Here is an 18,623-nt window from a genome sequence, read left to right as displayed (position 1 = left end):
AGACAACAAACTTGGAGGACATACAAGGTCTTAGAGGCCCAATGACAAGAGCAAAAGCTAAAAAGGCTAAAGAGGCTCTAAATCTTTTGGTGACCACTTTACTTGAGGCAAGCCCAAGTCTAAAGGAAGAAGAGCCCAAAATGATACACTTAATTCAAATTGAAGACCTTGAAGAATAAGCCTCAATGGATATGCATGAAGGCTTTATTTTACTTGGCCCTAATTCTGCACTTAATTTTTATTTTCTTATATTTAGTTAAACTTTTTGTAATAAGGCTTATTGGGCTGGATTATTGGGCTGTCTATTTTCTTTTATGTGTAAGCACTTTTAGGTTAAACTCAATATGGTTGTTGCCCACTATATAAGGGAACACCATGGCTTTTGAAGACAGATTTGGAATATCAAGTTAACCTATTTTGGTGAGACTAGTTCTCTTGGGTTCTTTTGAGAATCTCTGAACTTATCAAGGGCATCAATCCTTGTGGCGTTCTTGGGCTTATCAATTCTTTGGAATTGTGGCGCCTACCTATAATCCTTAAACTCCAATTTCGTTCTATATTATCTTGGATTCATATCTCTCGAATTCCTTATCCTTTTCCGGTGATTCTTGTGCCAAAATCGTGATTCAGGAAGCCATCTTTCACCTCGTTTTGCAATCACCCAAATCCGAGGTCTGTAGCGTAAGATACGCTCTGTTCTTAACAGGTCGTGTTGGTGGATGAATTTGGGGTTAGAATTTCCATTCCTAGTAGATCCATTCCTCCATTCCTATTGGGGATCATATCAGGTTCAGAAAGAATCATAGTGTTGAAACAAAAATGTCTATATGAAGTATTGCATTTACTGTAATCAAGAACATTTGAAAGGGAATGGTTAACAGAAGAGGAGTTACCTGATAACGATGTAGTTCCTTGAGCAGTGGAGAGATTATAGTGATACTCTTGTAGATATTGGGGAGGGGCACGAACTCGTGAGGATCTTCTTAATGGTATAGGAGAAGCAGGGTTCAAGGATTTAACAACTGTATATGGGACATCAAGAATAGGTAAAGATGGACCAGCAGTAGCTAAGATATCAGAATCAGAATCAAATAAAGGAGAAGGATTGTCCAAAAAGTTGTGATCTGGATGATTAACATGATCAGAAACTGTCATGGTTTTGAAAGGGAAGTGATTTTCATGAAAAGTTACATTTCGTGAAACAAATATTTGTCTGGAATTTAAATCATAAAGTAAATAACCTTTGACACCCTCTTGATATCCTAAGAAAATGAATTTACGGGTTCTTGAAGAAAACTTGGTCCTTTGAGAAAAGAGTGTGCAAGCACAGGCCAAACATCCAAAGACTCGAAGGTGTAGGAAAGTTGGTGGTTTGATGTATAGAAGTTCATAAGGTGACTTGTTGTTGTGAACAATAGTGCAGGTTCTGTTTATGATGTGGATGGCTTGAATAACAGCAAAACACCACATATTGGAAGGGATTTGTGCTTGGAAAAATAAAGCTCTAGCAACATTTAATATATGCTGGTGCTTTCTCTCAACAAGGCCATTATGTTGTGGAGTTTCCACACAACTTCTTTGATGAGATATCCCTTCTTTAGCAAAAAGGTCTCTCATGAAAAATTCTGGACCATTATCAGTGCGTATGGTCTTAAGAGTAGTGTTAAAATGGTTTTTAATGTAGGCAATGAAGTTAGTGAGATGGTTTCGGGTTTCAGCTTTGTTATTCATCAAAACTACCCAAGTGTACCTTGAATAATCATCCACTAAAGTAAGAAAGTACCTATGACCATTTATATAAGTTATTGAAAAAGGGCCCCAAATATCTGCATGAAGTAATTCAAATGCTGAATTTGATTTAGTATTGCTCATGGGAAAAGGAAGTCTATGATGTTTTGCCATATGGCATACATCACAGGGATCTTCATGTTGAAATGAAATACATGGAAATTGTAAAGACATTTCATACAGAATTGGCTTTGGTATATGACCAAGTCTACGATGCCAAAAAAATTCATTATTGGAAGACTTATTACAAGCAGAAACAGAAACAGATTTAACAGAAACAGAAGCAGTTTCGGGTCCTATTTGATAAACTTGGGAATTGGAATGAGGAGTGGTGTTGTATATCACATATAGTCCTCCTTTCTGTTCAGCTGAACCAATCGTTTTCCAGCAACTCAGGCTTTTCTGTTGAATAAGACACAAGTTGTTAGTAAAGGTTAAAGAACATGCAATTGAATTAACTAATTTGCTAACAGAAAGCAAATTGACATGGAAATCAGGAACGAATAGGACATCTGTTAATATGAGAGTGGAGGAAATAGGTACACTACCAGAAACAGTGGCTATAACAATTGATCCATCAGGTAGACTTATAGAAATGGGATCAATTTCACGAGAATAGGAAAAATGAGATTGGATGAATGTGACATGGTCAGTGGCACCAGTATCCATTATCCACTCAGTAATACTTTTACCTTTGGGAGATGAGTGAGTGTTCATGTTACAGGTTTGGATGGAATTTGTGGTATGATGAACTTGAGGAACTTCAGCAATGGTGTTCTTCTGTTATAGGTTCAGAATCTTCTCATATTGACCTTGAATCATATCAATGGAACTCACTCGATTGTCTGGATCTTGGAAGGCAGCATTGTTCTCAAGATCAGAAGTAGAAATGTTGTTGGCCATATGTGAATTATAGGTTTTGTATCCTGGTGGAAACCCATGCAACAGATAACAGGTTTCTATGGTATGATTGCTTCGATTGCAATGAGTGCACAATCTGCCTGGAGTGTTTCTGCCTCCAAAGCCACGTCCTCTTCCTCTTATACTCCTTCCTCCATAATTTCCAGAGCTTCCTCCATAGTTGCCAGAAGGAGCTCTATTGTAACCACCTCCATTATAAGCACCTCTCCGGTTATTGGAGTGATCTGTCACAGCAGCAAAAGTTTGTGCAGTTGTTCTTGCATTGAGTTGATCTTCAGAATAAAATTGGCGTTCTTGTTGAGTTATCAGCGAAAAAGCCTTAATGACATTAGGCAATGGTTCAATCAATATTACTTGAGAACGAACCTGAGAGTATGTATCATTCAAAACTTTAAGAAATCGGATAGTATGATCCTGATCTCGATAAGTTCGCATTACATCAGCAGTGCCACAAACACAAGCAACCAAAGGTGTGGGAATTGGCTTCAGGTTTTCTAACTCATCCCATAGGATCTTGAGCTGAGTGAAGAACTCAGTCATAGTCTTGTCACCTTGATGCAGTTTCTGTATCTCTTCTTGCAAATCCGAGATTCTGAAAATATCAGATTGAGAAAAACGATTACGAAGATCGTTCCAAGCATCATTTATGGATTGAGCTATCGTCTGCGAAATGGATCTGTGAATCCATCCTAATACAGTTGTGTTGCATCGTTCCCATGTTTCATACTCTGCACTATCAGGATCTGGTACTTCCACCACGCCATTGACGAATCCAAGCTTGTTCTTGGAACGCAAGGCCATTGACATGGAACGCGCCCAAGAATGATAGTTTCGTCCATTCAAGAGCGGTGTGACTAAAACTTGAGAAGGATTCTCATTAGAATGCAGAAACAGAGGATGTGAAGAATTTGTTAGGAATTCTGGCAAGTTAGCCATGGAGGAATTTCAGAGAGAAAAAAAAATGAAATCTTGGAAGAGAAGTGGTGAAGAGTTATCAAGCAGCAGATATCAGAGCTTGGCAAGCTCTGATACCATCTTCTTTGTAAAGAACCTTGGCAAGCTCTGATACCATCTTCTTGGCAAGCTCTGATACCATCTTCTTGGCAAGCTCTGATACCATGTAAAGAACCTTGGGATACACCACCCCAAAAGCTAGCTCAAGGGGTGGAAGTGCCCAAGGCCTTATAAAGGCCATATTAGTTGCTCATCCAATCAATGTGGGACTATATATCTCAACACGCTCCCTCACGCAAGAGCCCTTTAGGCTAGAAAAAGTGAATTGCTTAGCTTATATGATTGATCATTTACATATATACCATGTACAATTGGAATAAAGAATAAGGAGGGAAAAGCTAAAATAACAGTTAACAGAAAATAACTGAAATCTATATCCTAACAGATTCAACTGCTATGCTGATCTGTCATGATTAGTTGGAAGCAAGTTGTGATCTGATGTAGCTGACGTGGCATGATTAGAAATGGATATCTGTGTTACATAGTCCATGAGACCCCCATTGCAACCATTGTTGTATGTTCTGTCACAGTTAATATATATTCCACCATTTATTCCCTCAACAGCTGCAACAGTTTCTTTCTCCAATCCACTGACTTTGGAAAATCAACATCTCTGTAAGTGAATTCCTCGGGGGACTCTCTCCTTCCAGACAAGTCAACCTTCAAAGACGAAAATATTGTGAAGAAAAAAAAATTTAAGTACACACACACTTATATATATATATATATATATATATATATATATATATATATATATATATTATCCATAGAAAAAGCATTACACAATTACAAGAAATAATACATTAAAATAAAATACAAATAAGAATATATAGGAGGACAGAAGAGAATAAAAGGTAAGAAATAAAAAAATAAAAATAATAGAATATATCAATCAATAAAAAATGACTTCAAATAACTCAAAATCAAACTTTGCTTTGCAAGTATGGCATTAATAACTCAAAAATGACTTACTTGACTTTCGGCTGTGATTTTTCTGAATCAGATAACTCAAAATCAAACTTTGCTTTGCAAGTAGGGCAGTAATAATCAGTGCATTCATGATTCTTCAAAAAACAGAATAATATCAATCAGTAAAAAATGACTTCAAAGACTACAAAAAATATGCAATCTTCAAGACAAATACAGAACTAACTATAATTTTTCATTGTAGACTTAATATAAGAAAAATGCAAGATATACAAACCGTGACACATATTTTGCACAAGAATTGGCCCCCAAGAGTTTCTGCACTAGTTGCAGGATAACTTAATTGTCGACAACATAACATGTTATTTGAACTTAAAAAAAAGGGACTTTATTTCCCTCAAAATCTCTTCAGCATAGAACAAGAGACAACTTGCTATTCAAAAAAGTAGGTGGCATTCCAATGGACAACCTCTGACTCGGTGGGCTCAAGAACTTTAAAATATAAAACAAGAGACATCCAAAATCTTTCTCACCCATTACAAACCCAAAAGTATTCCCATAAACACATCTCACTCTGCAACTAGGACCCATGTACATCATACAAGGCATGAGAGTTACTCCTCCTTATATTACTGAAGACAAATAATCAAATGACAAGCAAGGTTAAAAATAAAAACATGATGGACTCGCAATAGAATCATTTAAAACTAGTTGGTTTGAGTTACTGCTCCTTATAATTTCTCTGTAAAGCCCCGATCTGCCAAAAATGCCTCCTCTATTGCCATTTGAAAGTCAGAGGGATTATTGTAATTCAATTCAATTCTTACATAATTTTCACAATCAACAAAAGGAAACTAAGCATGTAGCATAAACCATGACCTTTACTAACTAAAAATCCTCATGTTATTTATTCCACTCTGAATGTCTAAACGACGACCACAAAAACTAACAAGGAAACAATATATATTCTCATAAGAAAACCAAAACAACAAATCATTAGATAACATACTCATAAGAAAAGGTAATATCTCGTATACCATTCTGAGTGGAACAAGGAAATTGGCAAAATGCAGCTATCACTAGCAACTTGCAACCTAAACACATCGTATTAAAGCTCATTCTAATCTAATACACCATTTAGTAAAAGCAAAGCCACCGAACAAGCATCGACAAAGACAACCATACCAGAAAGAAATGATTTCAACAAGAGTTCATCAAACTCGTTATTCTCACCAACAATATCAAGCAGAAATCATAATAAAAATTAAAAAAAAATGAACTGGCGATTTGATACCTTACTGGAGATCTGAAAATTGGAACGGAATGCCAATTCGATGGACCTTCCGAGGAAAATCGACGGCTTAAATGGATCAGCCGATGATGGGAAGACAGTTGCCGTCACCGTCGCCGCCGCCGGTGTTTCCATTCGTAGCTGCGTGAAGGCAATAAGCGTTGTATGAATGAAAAAAGAAGAAGCTAAATCAGTTAACGGAGAACTCACACAAATTAAGAATTCGAATCAGTGATGGTGAGAAGAGTAAGAACCAGGTTGGAGCAATCTCGAACTGAAAAATCTTGAATATTAAATAGAAGAAATGTTAAAGTCAATAAACAAGTAATGAACACGATGAGAAATTGAAGTTAAGTGAGTTACCTTAATCCAATGATTTTGGGTTTTGAAGAAGAGTGAGATGTTGTAGCGACTGGCTGAAAGGAGAACGAGTGTTAGGGTCTCGACAAAAGAGTGAAGAGCAAACTAGACTTCACAACAGTGAAAGACATTTCAACAAGTCGTATAGTTCACAACAATATTTTAAAAATGCAAATATTTTTTTTTGGAAAAACTTTAAAAAAAAATTTCTAGAGATTAATAATATGCAGAAAGTAAATAGAAATTAAAAAGAGATTATATATATATAAAGCAATATAAAATACAAAAACATAATAATAAATTGTGGAGGTCTAAAATCTGCCAAAAATTACATTATTTAGTGGAGGTTTTTTGACCTACACTAAGTAACCTCCACTAATCACCTATTTTTTTGTAGTGCTAATTCATTGAGAAATTAAAAACCATTAAATACTTTCTTTCTTTGAATAATTATGAGAATTATTTCGAAGATTCATTGATTAGGACCTTGCTAAAAGACCCTCTACAAATGACGGTTATTGAGTATTTAATATATTCTTTTGTACAAAGTATTTAATATTGTTTTTGTGTCATTAAATACTGGTCTATATATATTTTCGGAATTCTATATTATTTTAGGAATGATAAATTTTTAGTCATCCTGTATATACTGTACTAATTTCAATTATAAAAACATGCACTTATGTGATATCATAAATACAAAAATTGCTAGAAAAACTATGTTCACCCACAGATAAATTCCGTCGAAATAATATGTGCCATTAAAGAATGTGAAAGTTTATCCCTGTAAAGATTCAATGACATCCTAGCGGTTAAAAAATCATAGATGTATCTCTTAAATTCATCAAGTATTTTCGTAATTAATTCAAATATTAATATAAATTATTAAATGAATAATTTGCTTTTATATTTTTCTAATAAATATTATTAACAATCTTTGGAGTTATTCTATAAAGATGGTATTTATTACTTTAAAAAAATTTAATATATTCAAAACTTCATTTTGTTATTTTGAAAACGTGTAAACCCTCTACGTGATTCGCAAAATATTAGGGCATCGCCACACTACTGCTTAAAATATTTTTATCATGAAATTAGTCTTTCAAATATTACTTTATCACCACATTAGTTATCCAAAGAATTTATGACAAAAATTAGTCCTTCAATTATTTCAAAATTAAAACATTGATATATTTTTATGTAAAAAAACATTAATATATTGGTTGCAAAATAAAATTAAAGTTCTAACACAAAAAATTAAAGTTCTCAACAAACATATAACATTCTAGTTCCAAATGCCTTTAATTAATAAATACTCAAATGAATCTGGATCATTTTCATAAAATCAAAAAGAGAAAAAGACAGGGCAAGGAGAAATTTTATATAAAAAAGAAAGGAGAAAGGAGAAAATAAAAAAATTGCAGAAAAATGGCTGAAGAAGGTACTATCATTCCTCTTCTTACCCCATACAAGATGGGAAACTTCAATCTGTCTCACAGGTACCTTCATTGTTTTGGTTCTTATTCTAATTTCTGTCTTAGGAACTACCTACAGCTCAGATAGAAAATGGCTGAAGAATTGAGTTTGGATCTTTATTGACAAAACGTGAGTCAAGATTTGGGAATTGGATTAACATAGTATATGTTGAATGTTGATTGAATCTTTATTGATAAATTCCTCCACTTCGAGAATAGATGAATTTTCTTATAAGCATTGGTGGAGAAGCCAAGGAGGGGGTTAGGGTGGGCGTGCGCCCCTTCTGGTTTAGACTTGAAAGAAAAGTAGTGTAGCATAAATTGACCCCCTCAAGCGCAACCTTCCAACTCTCATTCTTATGTGCGAAGAAAATTTAGGGATTTCTTCAAATATGATTACTACTGACCCATTGTCATGTTAAATACTTTGTGTGAAATTTTCTTGCTTTTGCCCCTACTCAAACAATTTCCTGACTCCACCTTCGCTAATAAATGAGGTAGGAAATTACAAAAAAAATAAAAAAAAAATCTCTATCATAATTCACACTACCTTCAGAGAAATCGGAGTCTCTAACCTTACATGTCTTCTTAGTAATTGACTAACAACATCCATGAATTTCGTCAAGCCTATTTGTTATCCCAATGACCTAACTAACTCATTATATTGGGATTTTCCTTACTACCCTTGCTAACCCCTTGTGTAGGAACTAAATAGGCCTAACTAATAGAAGTTGGCCCACGTAGTTTTTGGCTTCATTATTTCTTCTAACCTACTCCCTTAAACAGGGGTTCCTAAATACCGCCCTAAATGTTTCACATTGTCGGGGTATTTGGTATAGGAGAAATTTTTTGGTGTCTGGGAATCATGATTACCAGGAATATTGTAGGAAAGTGAATTATCCAGGAATGTTATAAAAAAGTTGTTTGGTAGGAAAAAATATTACTGGAATTTTCGGTTAAGTTTATTGAGTCTTTGTTCGGTTGATTGTGAAATATTAGTGGGAATATGTAAAATAACCCCGTCGCTTTATCTTTCTTATCGTCAAGATGATGAATCAGACATATCCTTCTCCTCCTTCTCTATTTCCATGTCCTCTCATGGAAGAAACTCAAATGATTTTGAAGATGGGACTGGTGATGAAATCATAAGCAAAGGAATGGTATCTGAATTTGCGTTTGTCACAGATTCTATTGCTAAACTGGAGAAAGTGACTTCCAATAGAGAGAGATGGACAACAACTTCAGATAGCGCCAACAACTTTATCCTCCTCCCTCGTCACCACCGACATCTCCATCACCGACGACGACCTCACTGCCAAGCTCATCTCCAAAGATCAACCCCAAATTGAAACAAAACCCTTGATCGTCATCCTCTCTGTCTACCAAGAAGACATCCTCCGCCTCAAGATCAACGAAGACCCTTCACTCTCCCCACCCAACAAATCAACAAACGCTTCGAGTTCTCAAGTGGACCGATGTTGATGAATCCGAATCTGAAAAGGAAGAGGGAGGAAGGGTAGTTTTGTCATTTAATGTCAAAATTCTATCATCCGGTATTCCAAAAATACCACCCCTTTGGTGGTATTTTGAAAACGAAAATTTTAACACAATTTACACATAAATGCAAATCCTGGGCAAATTAGATATCTGGGAAAATTTTACAAAAACTCCTACCAAACATGGGTAAATACAAATCTCACTATCACTTTCCTGACATTCTAAAAAATGTACTTCTACCAAACAGCCCCTAAGGAAAAGGACGAAACTTGTTGGGGGCAGTCACAAAACTCCAACCAGGGTTCCATTGCTTGAAACTTGATGATATAGCTCCCACTCCACTAAAAAATAAAAATCTCCTATGCATTGCTAACAACGAGTTCATGGAGCAGATATGGTTGTTCTTTCTGGTAGCATACGTTGTTGCCAAAGCCTAAGATATTGTCGATTCGTAAGGCCTTTAACTTATTACTCAAGGACAAGATATGATCGCTATGTCTCTGAAATTCCCTCATTAGACTTGCGGTTAAGAAAATATTATTTTATATATGTAATACTTTACTAGTCAAATTCATCTAACCTTACCAACTCTTAGTGTAGTAGAAGCCATAGATATTGATGCCACAACTAGATTTTCAATATCAAAAATTTAATTGTTGAGCAGCAGCATTCAGAATCTATTATCAACAACATAGACAACGCCGGCCAACATAAGTTATGGTCCATCTGACTCTCAGATTGTCTCTAGGACACCTATGTACTAACAGTACACTTGCACACACCCTCGCATCTTGGTTGTACGCCTATTATCAGTGCGCATTGATTGGAACATTGGCCTTGAGCTAATTGATATATCTCTCTCATAGATATCTCTGAGAGAATACCTATACGGTAAATACTCACGGTCTACTTGGACCGAACATTGGCGTCATCTGTGGGAAATCGGTAAATTTTGAATACCCATTTTGTGATGGTACATACCAGAAGCAGAGCAAACAACCCCAACCACCGCAGCCGCATCAACAATCTGCCGTTGAAAGGCTTTAGGACGGTAGTAACCCTATATTGGAGGAGGTGCACGTGAACGACGCTGAATCTGAATCTGCACCGACCAGAAACCAGAAAAAAATAGGCGGTGAATCAACCTAACCTCCCTCAACAGGAAACCAGGCCTACGATGGACAACCAAATCCACGAAACCGCCCTCAATGCCATCATGCGAAGGATGCAAGAGATGGAGAACAGGGTCCTGGCTAAGCAGCGGTTACACGCTCAAAGGTTTGAGGCATTGCAGAATAGGTTGGCGGTCAAGAATGTCAACAATCAACACAGCCATGCAGAGAGTCTTAAACGAAACAACCTTGAGAACAGAGATGAGGCTGACAATGACCAAGGTGCTGAAAACGACCGTGGTAACTAGAGTAACAACCTTGATGACCACTATGAAGGGCGTCAAAATACCAAAATCCAGGGAAATGGTCGAGGTAACGGGGACGATGATCAACAAAATGATAGCCTATTTACTGACAGACTTATGAACATGGCCATTTCGCCGAGGTTCAAAAAGTGCAATGTTCTTCCCTACGACAGGAGTAAGGATCCAGAGGCTCATATGGAAGCCTTCAAAGACAGAAATGTTGTTCAATGGGATAATCAGACCCATCATGGCCTGGATTTTCGCAACTATCTTAACTGGGCAAGCCATGACATGGATCACCAGACTACCCAAAAATTCAATTGACTCATTCGAAGACCTCGCATGCACTTTTCATCTAAATTTTGCCAACAGTAAGGCTCGCCTAATGCCGGCGTCGCATTTGGCCGAATTCGGCAGAAGAAAGGAGAAACACTGTGAAAGTATTCAGAATGTTTTAAACAAGCCTCTCTCAAGGTGCATAGTTTAGCAAAGGCAGTCCACCTACATTTGATTATATCAGGTTTGGATGGACGATCTCCATTGGTTAAATCAATATTCAAGAACTCGGTCAATGACTTAGAAGAATTCAGGAGAAGATCAGACAAATACTTGGATGTGGAAAAGATGGCGTTAGTCTACGGCACCATTAAGGGTGATGATGGAGGCGGGAGCCCTCAAAACCAGAGCCCGAACAAGAGAAACAGAGATCGACAAGGTTCCAAGAAGGCGACCGATTCTAAGTCCAGATGGTTGGAGGAACGCTCCACTAGGGATAAATTCGATAGCTATGCACCTCTTAATGTCTCCAAGTCTAGGATCTAGAAAAAAGTCGCCCAGACCTAACTCCATAACTTGGAAAAGCTGAAACCCATCAGGAACAAGGGCAGACAAGATTGCTCCAAGTTCTGTGCTTTCCATGACGGTCATGGGCATACCACTGATGAATGCTGGGACCTCCAAGATGTAATTGAAAATCACATTAGAGAGGGAAAGCTGAAGCAATACCTCATCCGCACTCAAGAAAGGAAGAACGACAAGTGCAGGCAATGAAGCCGTAGCAAGAGTCCGAGCCCAAAAAGGGAGAATAGGAAAGACCGGGATAAAGATGATCACGACAAAGGAAAGAAGCCGAAGACAAAGATGATGAATACCAGGATGCCGAATATCACTGCAATGTGATAAGTGGAGCACTAGGAGGCAGTGGTGATAGCGCTAGTGCAAGGAGGAAAATCCTTAGAGAGGACATGTCAGTAAGAAATAGACCAGTTTTCAAAGAAATGGGGACAAGTCGGATCCCTCGAGATTATTTTTCACCAAAGAGGACCTGGAGAAGGTAGTGACGACTCATACCGACAGACTCGTGATTATCGAGAATTTGGTAAATTGTCGAGTTAAAAGAATGTTCGTAATTCAGCAGACATTCTCGTCTAGAGTGCTTTCGTGGAGATGAATTTAGACGAGCAAGATCTGAAACTATGTGTGGCCGAGTTAGTAGGTTTTAATGGAGAGAGGTTACCTCCTAAGGGTTATATCGACCTAAAACTCATACTAGGAATAAGAGAGTCATTTCGAGATGGCCGTGTTCGTTTTATTGTTGTGGATGCAATCTCATCCTACAATATGATAATAGGCCGACCTATGATACACAAGTGGGACATGCTCGTCTCCACCAAACATCAGGCTTTGAAGATGGTGGGATCTAAGAATGAAATTGTCACTAATATAGAAGATCAAAAAGAGGCAAGAGAATGCTATTATGAAACCCTCAAGTTGACTTAGGACGACCCATCATGACCTCCCAGGATCTGAGAAAGAGAAAAGACCCCGTTAAATCCAATTCTATATACCCATGTGGCAATCAAGTCAATATGGTCGAGCTCGACATGAGGGAAGAGTTACAGACTCTTAGGCCGGAACTAGAAGGAGAGTCAGAAATTGTCGTCATTGGAGAAGATGGCAAGCACTATGCAAAGGTCAGAGCGAGTATGGAAGCCGAAGTAAAGGAGTGACTTATCTCATTTTTGAAAGAAAATTATAATTTGTTTGCCTGGAAGGCATTGAAAATACCCGGGATAGATCCCACTTTGCGTTGTCATAAGCTTTCAACGTATCCCAGGTCTAAGCTGGTAGCCAAGAAGAATAGGAAGATAGGACCAGACCGATGTCAGGCTTTGAATGATAATGTGGGCAAGCTATCGGAAGTTGGTTTCATCAGGGAAATACAATACACAACTTGGTTGTCCAATGTGATGATGGTTAAAAAACCAAGTGGGAAGTGAAGAATCTGTGTTGACTACACTGACCCGGACAAGATTTTTTTAAAAGACTTCTACCCCATGCCCAACATAGATCAAATAGTGGACAACTCCTCAGGGTTCCAACTCCTTTCATTCATGGATGCATTTTCTAGATATAATTAGATCCCGCTACACCCCTCTGACCATGAAAAGACCACCTTTATTTCTGAGAATGGGAACTTCAGTTACAATGTGATGCCTTTCGGCCTTAAGAATGCCGGGGCAGCATACCAGAGAATGATGAATCAGGTATTTGAAAAACAAATTGGAAGGAATTGAAGTGTACATTGATGACATGATAGTGAAGTCGATGCAGCCTGAGGACCATGTGGCTGACCTAAGGGAGACTTTTGAACAGCTGAGATCTTAGAGTATAACGCTGAATCCGGCCAAGTGCACATTTGGAGTGCCAGTAGAAAAGTTTTTGGGGTTCATGCTTACGAATAGGGGGATTGAGGTTAACCCCGACAAGTGTAGAGCTGTTTTAGAAATGAAGGAGCCCCAAAATAAGAGAGAAATTCAACAGCTGACAGTATACCTTGCCGCCCTAAAAAGATTCTTACCGAGGTGGGCAGAGAAGTCCCTTCCCTTCTTCAAACTCCTAAAAAATGAGTCGAATTTTGATGTGGATAGGAATGCAAAATGGCTTTTTAAAAATGAGGCCAATTTGGGTATGTGGAATTGTTTGATAGTGTTGGATTAAATGGTGAGGTTTGTTGTGGGTTGTAGAATCGTTGTGACTTGGAATTGTAGGTTACCTCTCACTGATTCATTAGAGGTGGATTGAGCTTGGAATTAACAATAGAGTGCATTTCTTGTGAAATTGAGGTAAACTCTTGGAACTGGGGTTAATCCCCTTGTGTGTTTTACCATGCCAAAGTTGGAGGTGATGGTTCGATGTGTGCTCTTTGATAATGTACGTAATAGTATGTTCATGCATTATTGACATATTGATTGACATACGTGTGGCACGTTGTGTGATATAGCAATTGTGATCTCTAGCCAGTAGATGTGTTGGTTTGGACTTCCTCCGATTTATGCTCCTTTGGGGAGTTTCGGTCGGATTTTTCCGTAGAGTCGTCTCTGGGAGCGCACAGGGAGCTCCAAACGTGGGACTTCTGATGGATAGGTCTTCTTGGAAGTTCCAGTTGGGTTTGCCATGGAGTCTCTCAACCATGGGAGAGGCACCAGGAAGCGTCCCGAGAGAAGTTTAATGTGGTCCTTGAATGAATCCTTTAGTGGATGTTCTTGGATTGTGCCCAGTTGTGATGTGATTTTGTATATTATACTGTTCATATATGTATCATTGCATGCACATTGAGTGATCTACTGGGCGGAGTGACCCTTTGATGTCATTGGTTTACTGAGATATATATGTATATCTCACCCCTCTTTGGGGCACCATTTCAGGTTCAGGTAAGTATATTAGAGCTTCAGACAAGAGGCCCACCTAGTGGTGGAGATAGATTTTGGTGCATAAGATTCATATGTCATTTTGTAAGATTTGTATATGCACATGTTGTCATTCATTGTGTAGAGGACTTAGTATATGAATATGGTATTGCATGCACTTGTATTTATCATGCTTTTCTTGTTCTTATATAATCCTAAGTCTCTTGATTATCAATTGTATTTTGGAATCCAGTTGTATATGCTTCATTTTATCATTTTGGATATTGGTGAGCATGGGGGATGTCCATGCCACTTGGATTATATTTAAGACTTGGTTATTGTAAATAATATCATATAGAGGTGTGTAAATTGATGGAAGGGTCAATGACCTATTTGATATATTGAGTTGTGAAATAGTCAAGTAAGTATTGGATGATAATTGATTAGGTACATAACGGAAAATTGGCAATGGTTGAAAATATAAGCAGAGTGCTGCCCAACTTTTATATCCCATATGATAGAATTGGACCCTTAGGTGAAACACCAAAGTAGGTTGAAATCCCCTATTTTGGTGCCTGTCTCCAAACCTGCGGCGTTTTTGGCGCCTTGGTGGCGCTATTAGTGCCGCCAAACAGTGAAAAATCATATTCTTGGCACTGTTGGCGCCATACCTCTATTTTGTGGCGCTATTAGCACGAGGCGGGCACTATCAGCGCGGCCCCCTGTGGAATCAACACCATTTTGCTTAGAAAATTCATAACTTGAGCTACGGTGCTCCAAATTGAGCGTGGTTTGAACCCACACGAAGCTAACGAAGAAATCCATAACATAGTAAGAAATGAGAATCATTGGGGAAATATAAAATTCCTAGAGTAAATAAAAAGTTAAAGGCATTTAGTGTTAAATATTGATAGAATGAGTTTTAAGCTTTGTTGGTTTATGAGAACCACTTAGCAACCTTCAAATGTAAGTTGTATGGTATTAAGCTACTATATTCATAATTCCGCTATAAGTTTTGAGTTATGATCACAGTTAGTATATTGTTTGATACGGTTATTTTAAAAGTGCAACGATATTAAAAAGAAAAAGTTTTCTCATAATTTCAAATAACTGTTGTGATTATGACTGCGTTTAATATCATAATTAATAATAACACACGGGTCCGATAACAGGGTGTTACAGTACCAAATCAAAGCACTTATGCTGCTTTGGGAAGCCTCTTTGCTTCATGTTTTCCTTCTGCATTGAAATATTTCACAACATTAAAACCATCAAGATTCTTCTTCTCCTTCAAATTCTGGATCATCTTTAATTCAATACCACAATTTCCGAATAGAGAGCTCTAATACTAATTGACAGTATTTGACTTAAGAAATGGATTTGAATCTTCATTGATAAAAATTTGCTCAAGAATTGGGAATTGGGAAAATACAGAGTGTAAGTTGAGTCTTGACTGAGTCTTTCTTGATAAATTCCTCCCCTCAAAGAATAAATGAGATTCGTAATGAGAGGCTCCTAACCTCGAGAGAAATCCTAGTCTTTAGTCTTGCCTTCTTACTAATTGTCTAACTCCCTACATTTATTCCATCAATTCTATTTATAATTCCAATGACCTCACTCACTCAATATTTTGGGATTTTCCTAACTATCCCTATTCACCTCTATTTGGGAAGTAACTAGGCATAACTAACACATATCGGCACACGACTTATTCATTATTTCTTCTAAATAGGGGTTCCTAACAAACTCCTACTTATATTATTCTAAATTTTTTAAAAGCATTGTATAGATTTTATTCTCGGTGATGTATCCTTGACCTTAATTGCCATTCACTTTTATTTGTTAGGAAAAAAGTTTGTATTGACCTATCTGAAGTTCATGTTTTTCCCATAAATGATAATATTAATTTAGTAAACGCACCTTTGTTGAGAATAATTGTTGGAATTATAAATTTGTTGTTTCTCATTTTCAGAATCGTTTTGGCACCACTGCTCAGAGCAAGATCTTACAACAATGTTCCTCAGCCTCATGCTATTTTATATTACTCTCAGAGAACTACCAAGGGAGGGCTTCTGATAGCTGAATGTAACGCTATTTCAGCCACTTCTCAAAGGTATTTCTTTTTTCTTAACTAATGATATCATTTTCTGAACTTTAGATCACAAAATTGTCTACGTTTATGGAAGAGATTTTCATGCATTTGATGTCTTTTGGTATGTGTATAAAGCCATCCAAACACACCTGGTATATGGTCAAGAGAGCAAGTAGAAGCATGGAAACCTATTGTGGATGCTGTTCATGCCAAAGGTGGAATATTTTTCTGTCAGATTTATCATGTTGGAAGGGCTTCAAATCCAGGTTAATACTTCTTGATGTTGATGTTTGAATATATAATATGGGTTTATTTTCCCCAAAATGGTATTGTTTTGGTATTGAGATAAAAATTTTGACATCGAAAATTAATATAGCCCAAAAGAAATCAGAATTATATAAAAAATTCTCCAACTGCAAAATGACAGCATTTTGATATGAAAGGAGATAAATTCTCCCGTGTGACCGAGGAAACAATAAACCCATATAATATTGTGTTTGAAATATCTGTACTCTTTCTTGGCCTATTATTTCATATGAATATATTTTTCAACATATTCAAAATTGTTTTGAGTAGATTTTAAGCAAACTGGGCAAGCTCCAATATCATCTACGAACAAGCCACTGTCACGAGCACCTTTCTTGGTACCAAGGCAGCTAGAGATAGATGAAATTCCTCATATTGTCAATGGCTTCAGATGTGCAGCAAGGAATGCTATCGAGGCTGGTAACTACATAAACTGTAATTTACAAATATAAAACTTTTGATGTTTCTTCGAAAACCCAAAAGGCTAGATGACAGGTTACTTATGGAAAGAAAAATACATGCTAATAGTTTACACCTAACAGTTAGTTATAAATAGAAAAATACATTCTAGCAACCCATCTTAACATCTTATTCTGTCCAAACTTTTGGTCCTTTAACATAATATATCAAAGCAATATGGATGAAAGATAAATAACATAAGTTATTGTAATGCATATAAAAATATACATTTTTCCAACAAAATGTATTAGTCGTTACTTTAATTAATGAATTGCAATGAAAATTGCAATTTTATGAGACTCGATCTACATTTGTATAAAAAATCAAAGGACATACCATATCATGACACGTATGGATACCAGAGATTATCCTCAGAGGTGAAATATATATTTTACAACAAAAATAGTTTTTTGTGTCATGGAGCTGAAAAGAAAAAGCTCTATATATCTCTCCGTGTGACAAGTGCATTAAGCAAGTGTAATGACACCATGTAATTGATCGTGACATATTTAAAAATTAAAATAATGGTACTTTCTTAAACGCAGGCTTTGATGGAATCGAGATTCACGGGGCTCATGGTTATTTGATTGACCAGTTTTTGAAAGACCAAATAAATGACAGAACAGACAAATATGGTGGGTCCATTGAGAACCGTTGCCGCTTTGCATTAGAAGTTGTTGAAGCTGTTGTTCAAGAAATAGGGGCAGATAGAGTGGGAGTAAGGTTATCACCTTTTGCTCAATACAATGAAAGTGGTGACTCTAATCCTGAAGCATTGGGCCTTTACATGGTTAAATCTCTGAACAAATATGGTATTCTTTACTGCCACATGGTTGAGCCAAGGATGGATATATCTAATGAGAAAGGAGAAACCACTCACTGTCTTGTACCAATGAAGAAGGTATTTAATGGAGCTTTTATTGTTGCTGGAGGTTATAACAAAGAAGAAGGTAATAGGGCTGTGGCAGAGAACAGAGCCAATCTTGTTGCATATGGTCGTTTGTTCTTGGCTAATCCAGATTTGCCCAAGAGATTTGAGCTTGATGCATCACTCAACAAGTACGATAGGGACACGTTCTATACTCCTGATCCAGTTGTAGGTTACACTAATTATCCTTTTCTTGAAGACAGTGCTGGATTTGTCTGAAGTATAATATCATTCGCTGTGTAACTATATTGCTACTACACTCCTTGTGGATGCATGTAATCTAGAAAGCATGTCAGCTTATGAATCGTTTTATATGTAACTAGTCCTTATACTTTTGGTATATTATGGTACCGTTGACTCAAGGGTATTTGACCTATTTTCCCTATGATTAATTAAAAATTACCACTTCGCTCCCGTTTATAAAACTATTTAAAATATTTGACTTTTTCATTAAACATA

At 37.0% G+C, this 18,623-nt stretch overlaps 3 protein-coding genes across 3 annotated transcripts; 1 reads left to right on the top strand and 2 right to left on the bottom strand.

Annotated features, from left to right (window-relative positions):
• Nucleotides 1-2,571: 2,571 nt before the first annotated feature.
• Nucleotides 2,572-3,645, bottom strand: LOC133289389 (uncharacterized). Its single transcript, XM_061487308.1, has one exon. It carries the CDS (start codon nt 3,643-3,645, stop codon nt 2,572-2,574), a length of 1,074 nt encoding a protein of 357 aa, XP_061343292.1.
• Nucleotides 3,646-4,002: 357 nt separating this feature from the next.
• On the bottom strand, nt 4,003-6,405 carry LOC133289390 (uncharacterized). The gene is made up of 4 exons (XM_061487309.1): nt 6,305-6,405; nt 5,945-6,082; nt 4,696-4,787; nt 4,003-4,383 (listed from the first exon to the last, which is right to left on the bottom strand). Exons 2-4 carry the CDS (start codon nt 6,074-6,076, stop codon nt 4,281-4,283), a joined length of 327 nt encoding a protein of 108 aa, XP_061343293.1. The 5' UTR covers nt 6,077-6,082; nt 6,305-6,405; the 3' UTR covers nt 4,003-4,280.
• Nucleotides 6,406-7,729: 1,324 nt separating this feature from the next.
• On the top strand, nt 7,730-18,383 carry LOC133289387 (putative 12-oxophytodienoate reductase 11). Its single transcript, XM_061487307.1, has 5 exons — nt 7,730-7,800; nt 16,352-16,492; nt 16,607-16,737; nt 17,048-17,197; nt 17,782-18,383. Exons 1-5 carry the CDS (start codon nt 7,730-7,732, stop codon nt 18,381-18,383), a joined length of 1,095 nt encoding a protein of 364 aa, XP_061343291.1.
• The last annotated feature ends 240 nt before the right edge of the window (nt 18,384-18,623 follow it).

This window comes from Gastrolobium bilobum, unplaced genomic scaffold (genome assembly GCF_033153095.1).
Source record: "Gastrolobium bilobum isolate Gb01-03AN ecotype WA unplaced genomic scaffold, APGP_CSIRO_Gbil_v1 utg106920, whole genome shotgun sequence".
NCBI lineage: Eukaryota > Viridiplantae > Streptophyta > Magnoliopsida > Fabales > Fabaceae > Gastrolobium > Gastrolobium bilobum.
The sequence above is the reverse complement of the archived record's forward strand: the minus strand, read 5'-3'. Positions and strand labels throughout refer to the sequence as shown.

Coding starts and splice junctions, on each gene's coding strand:
- LOC133289390 (XM_061487309.1), bottom strand. CDS start 6,076: ATGGAAACACCGGCGGCGGCGACGGTGACGGCAACTGTCTTCCCATCA. Junction 4,788..5,944: donor ATTTTCAGATCTCCAGTAAG/GTATCAAATCGC, acceptor TGTTTTTTGAAG/AATCATGAATGCACTGATTA. Junction 4,384..4,695: donor AAATCACAGCCGAAAGTCAA/GTAAGTCATTTT, acceptor TCGTCTTTGAAG/GTTGACTTGTCTGGAAGGAG.
- LOC133289389 (XM_061487308.1), bottom strand. CDS start 3,645: ATGGCTAACTTGCCAGAATTCCTAACAAATTCTTCACATCCTCTGTTT.
- LOC133289387 (XM_061487307.1), top strand. CDS start 7,730: ATGGCTGAAGAAGGTACTATCATTCCTCTTCTTACCCCATACAAGATG. Junction 16,493..16,606: donor ATTTCAGCCACTTCTCAAAG/GTATTTCTTTTT, acceptor ATGTGTATAAAG/CCATCCAAACACACCTGGTA. Junction 16,738..17,047: donor TGGAAGGGCTTCAAATCCAG/GTTAATACTTCT, acceptor TGTTTTGAGTAG/ATTTTAAGCAAACTGGGCAA.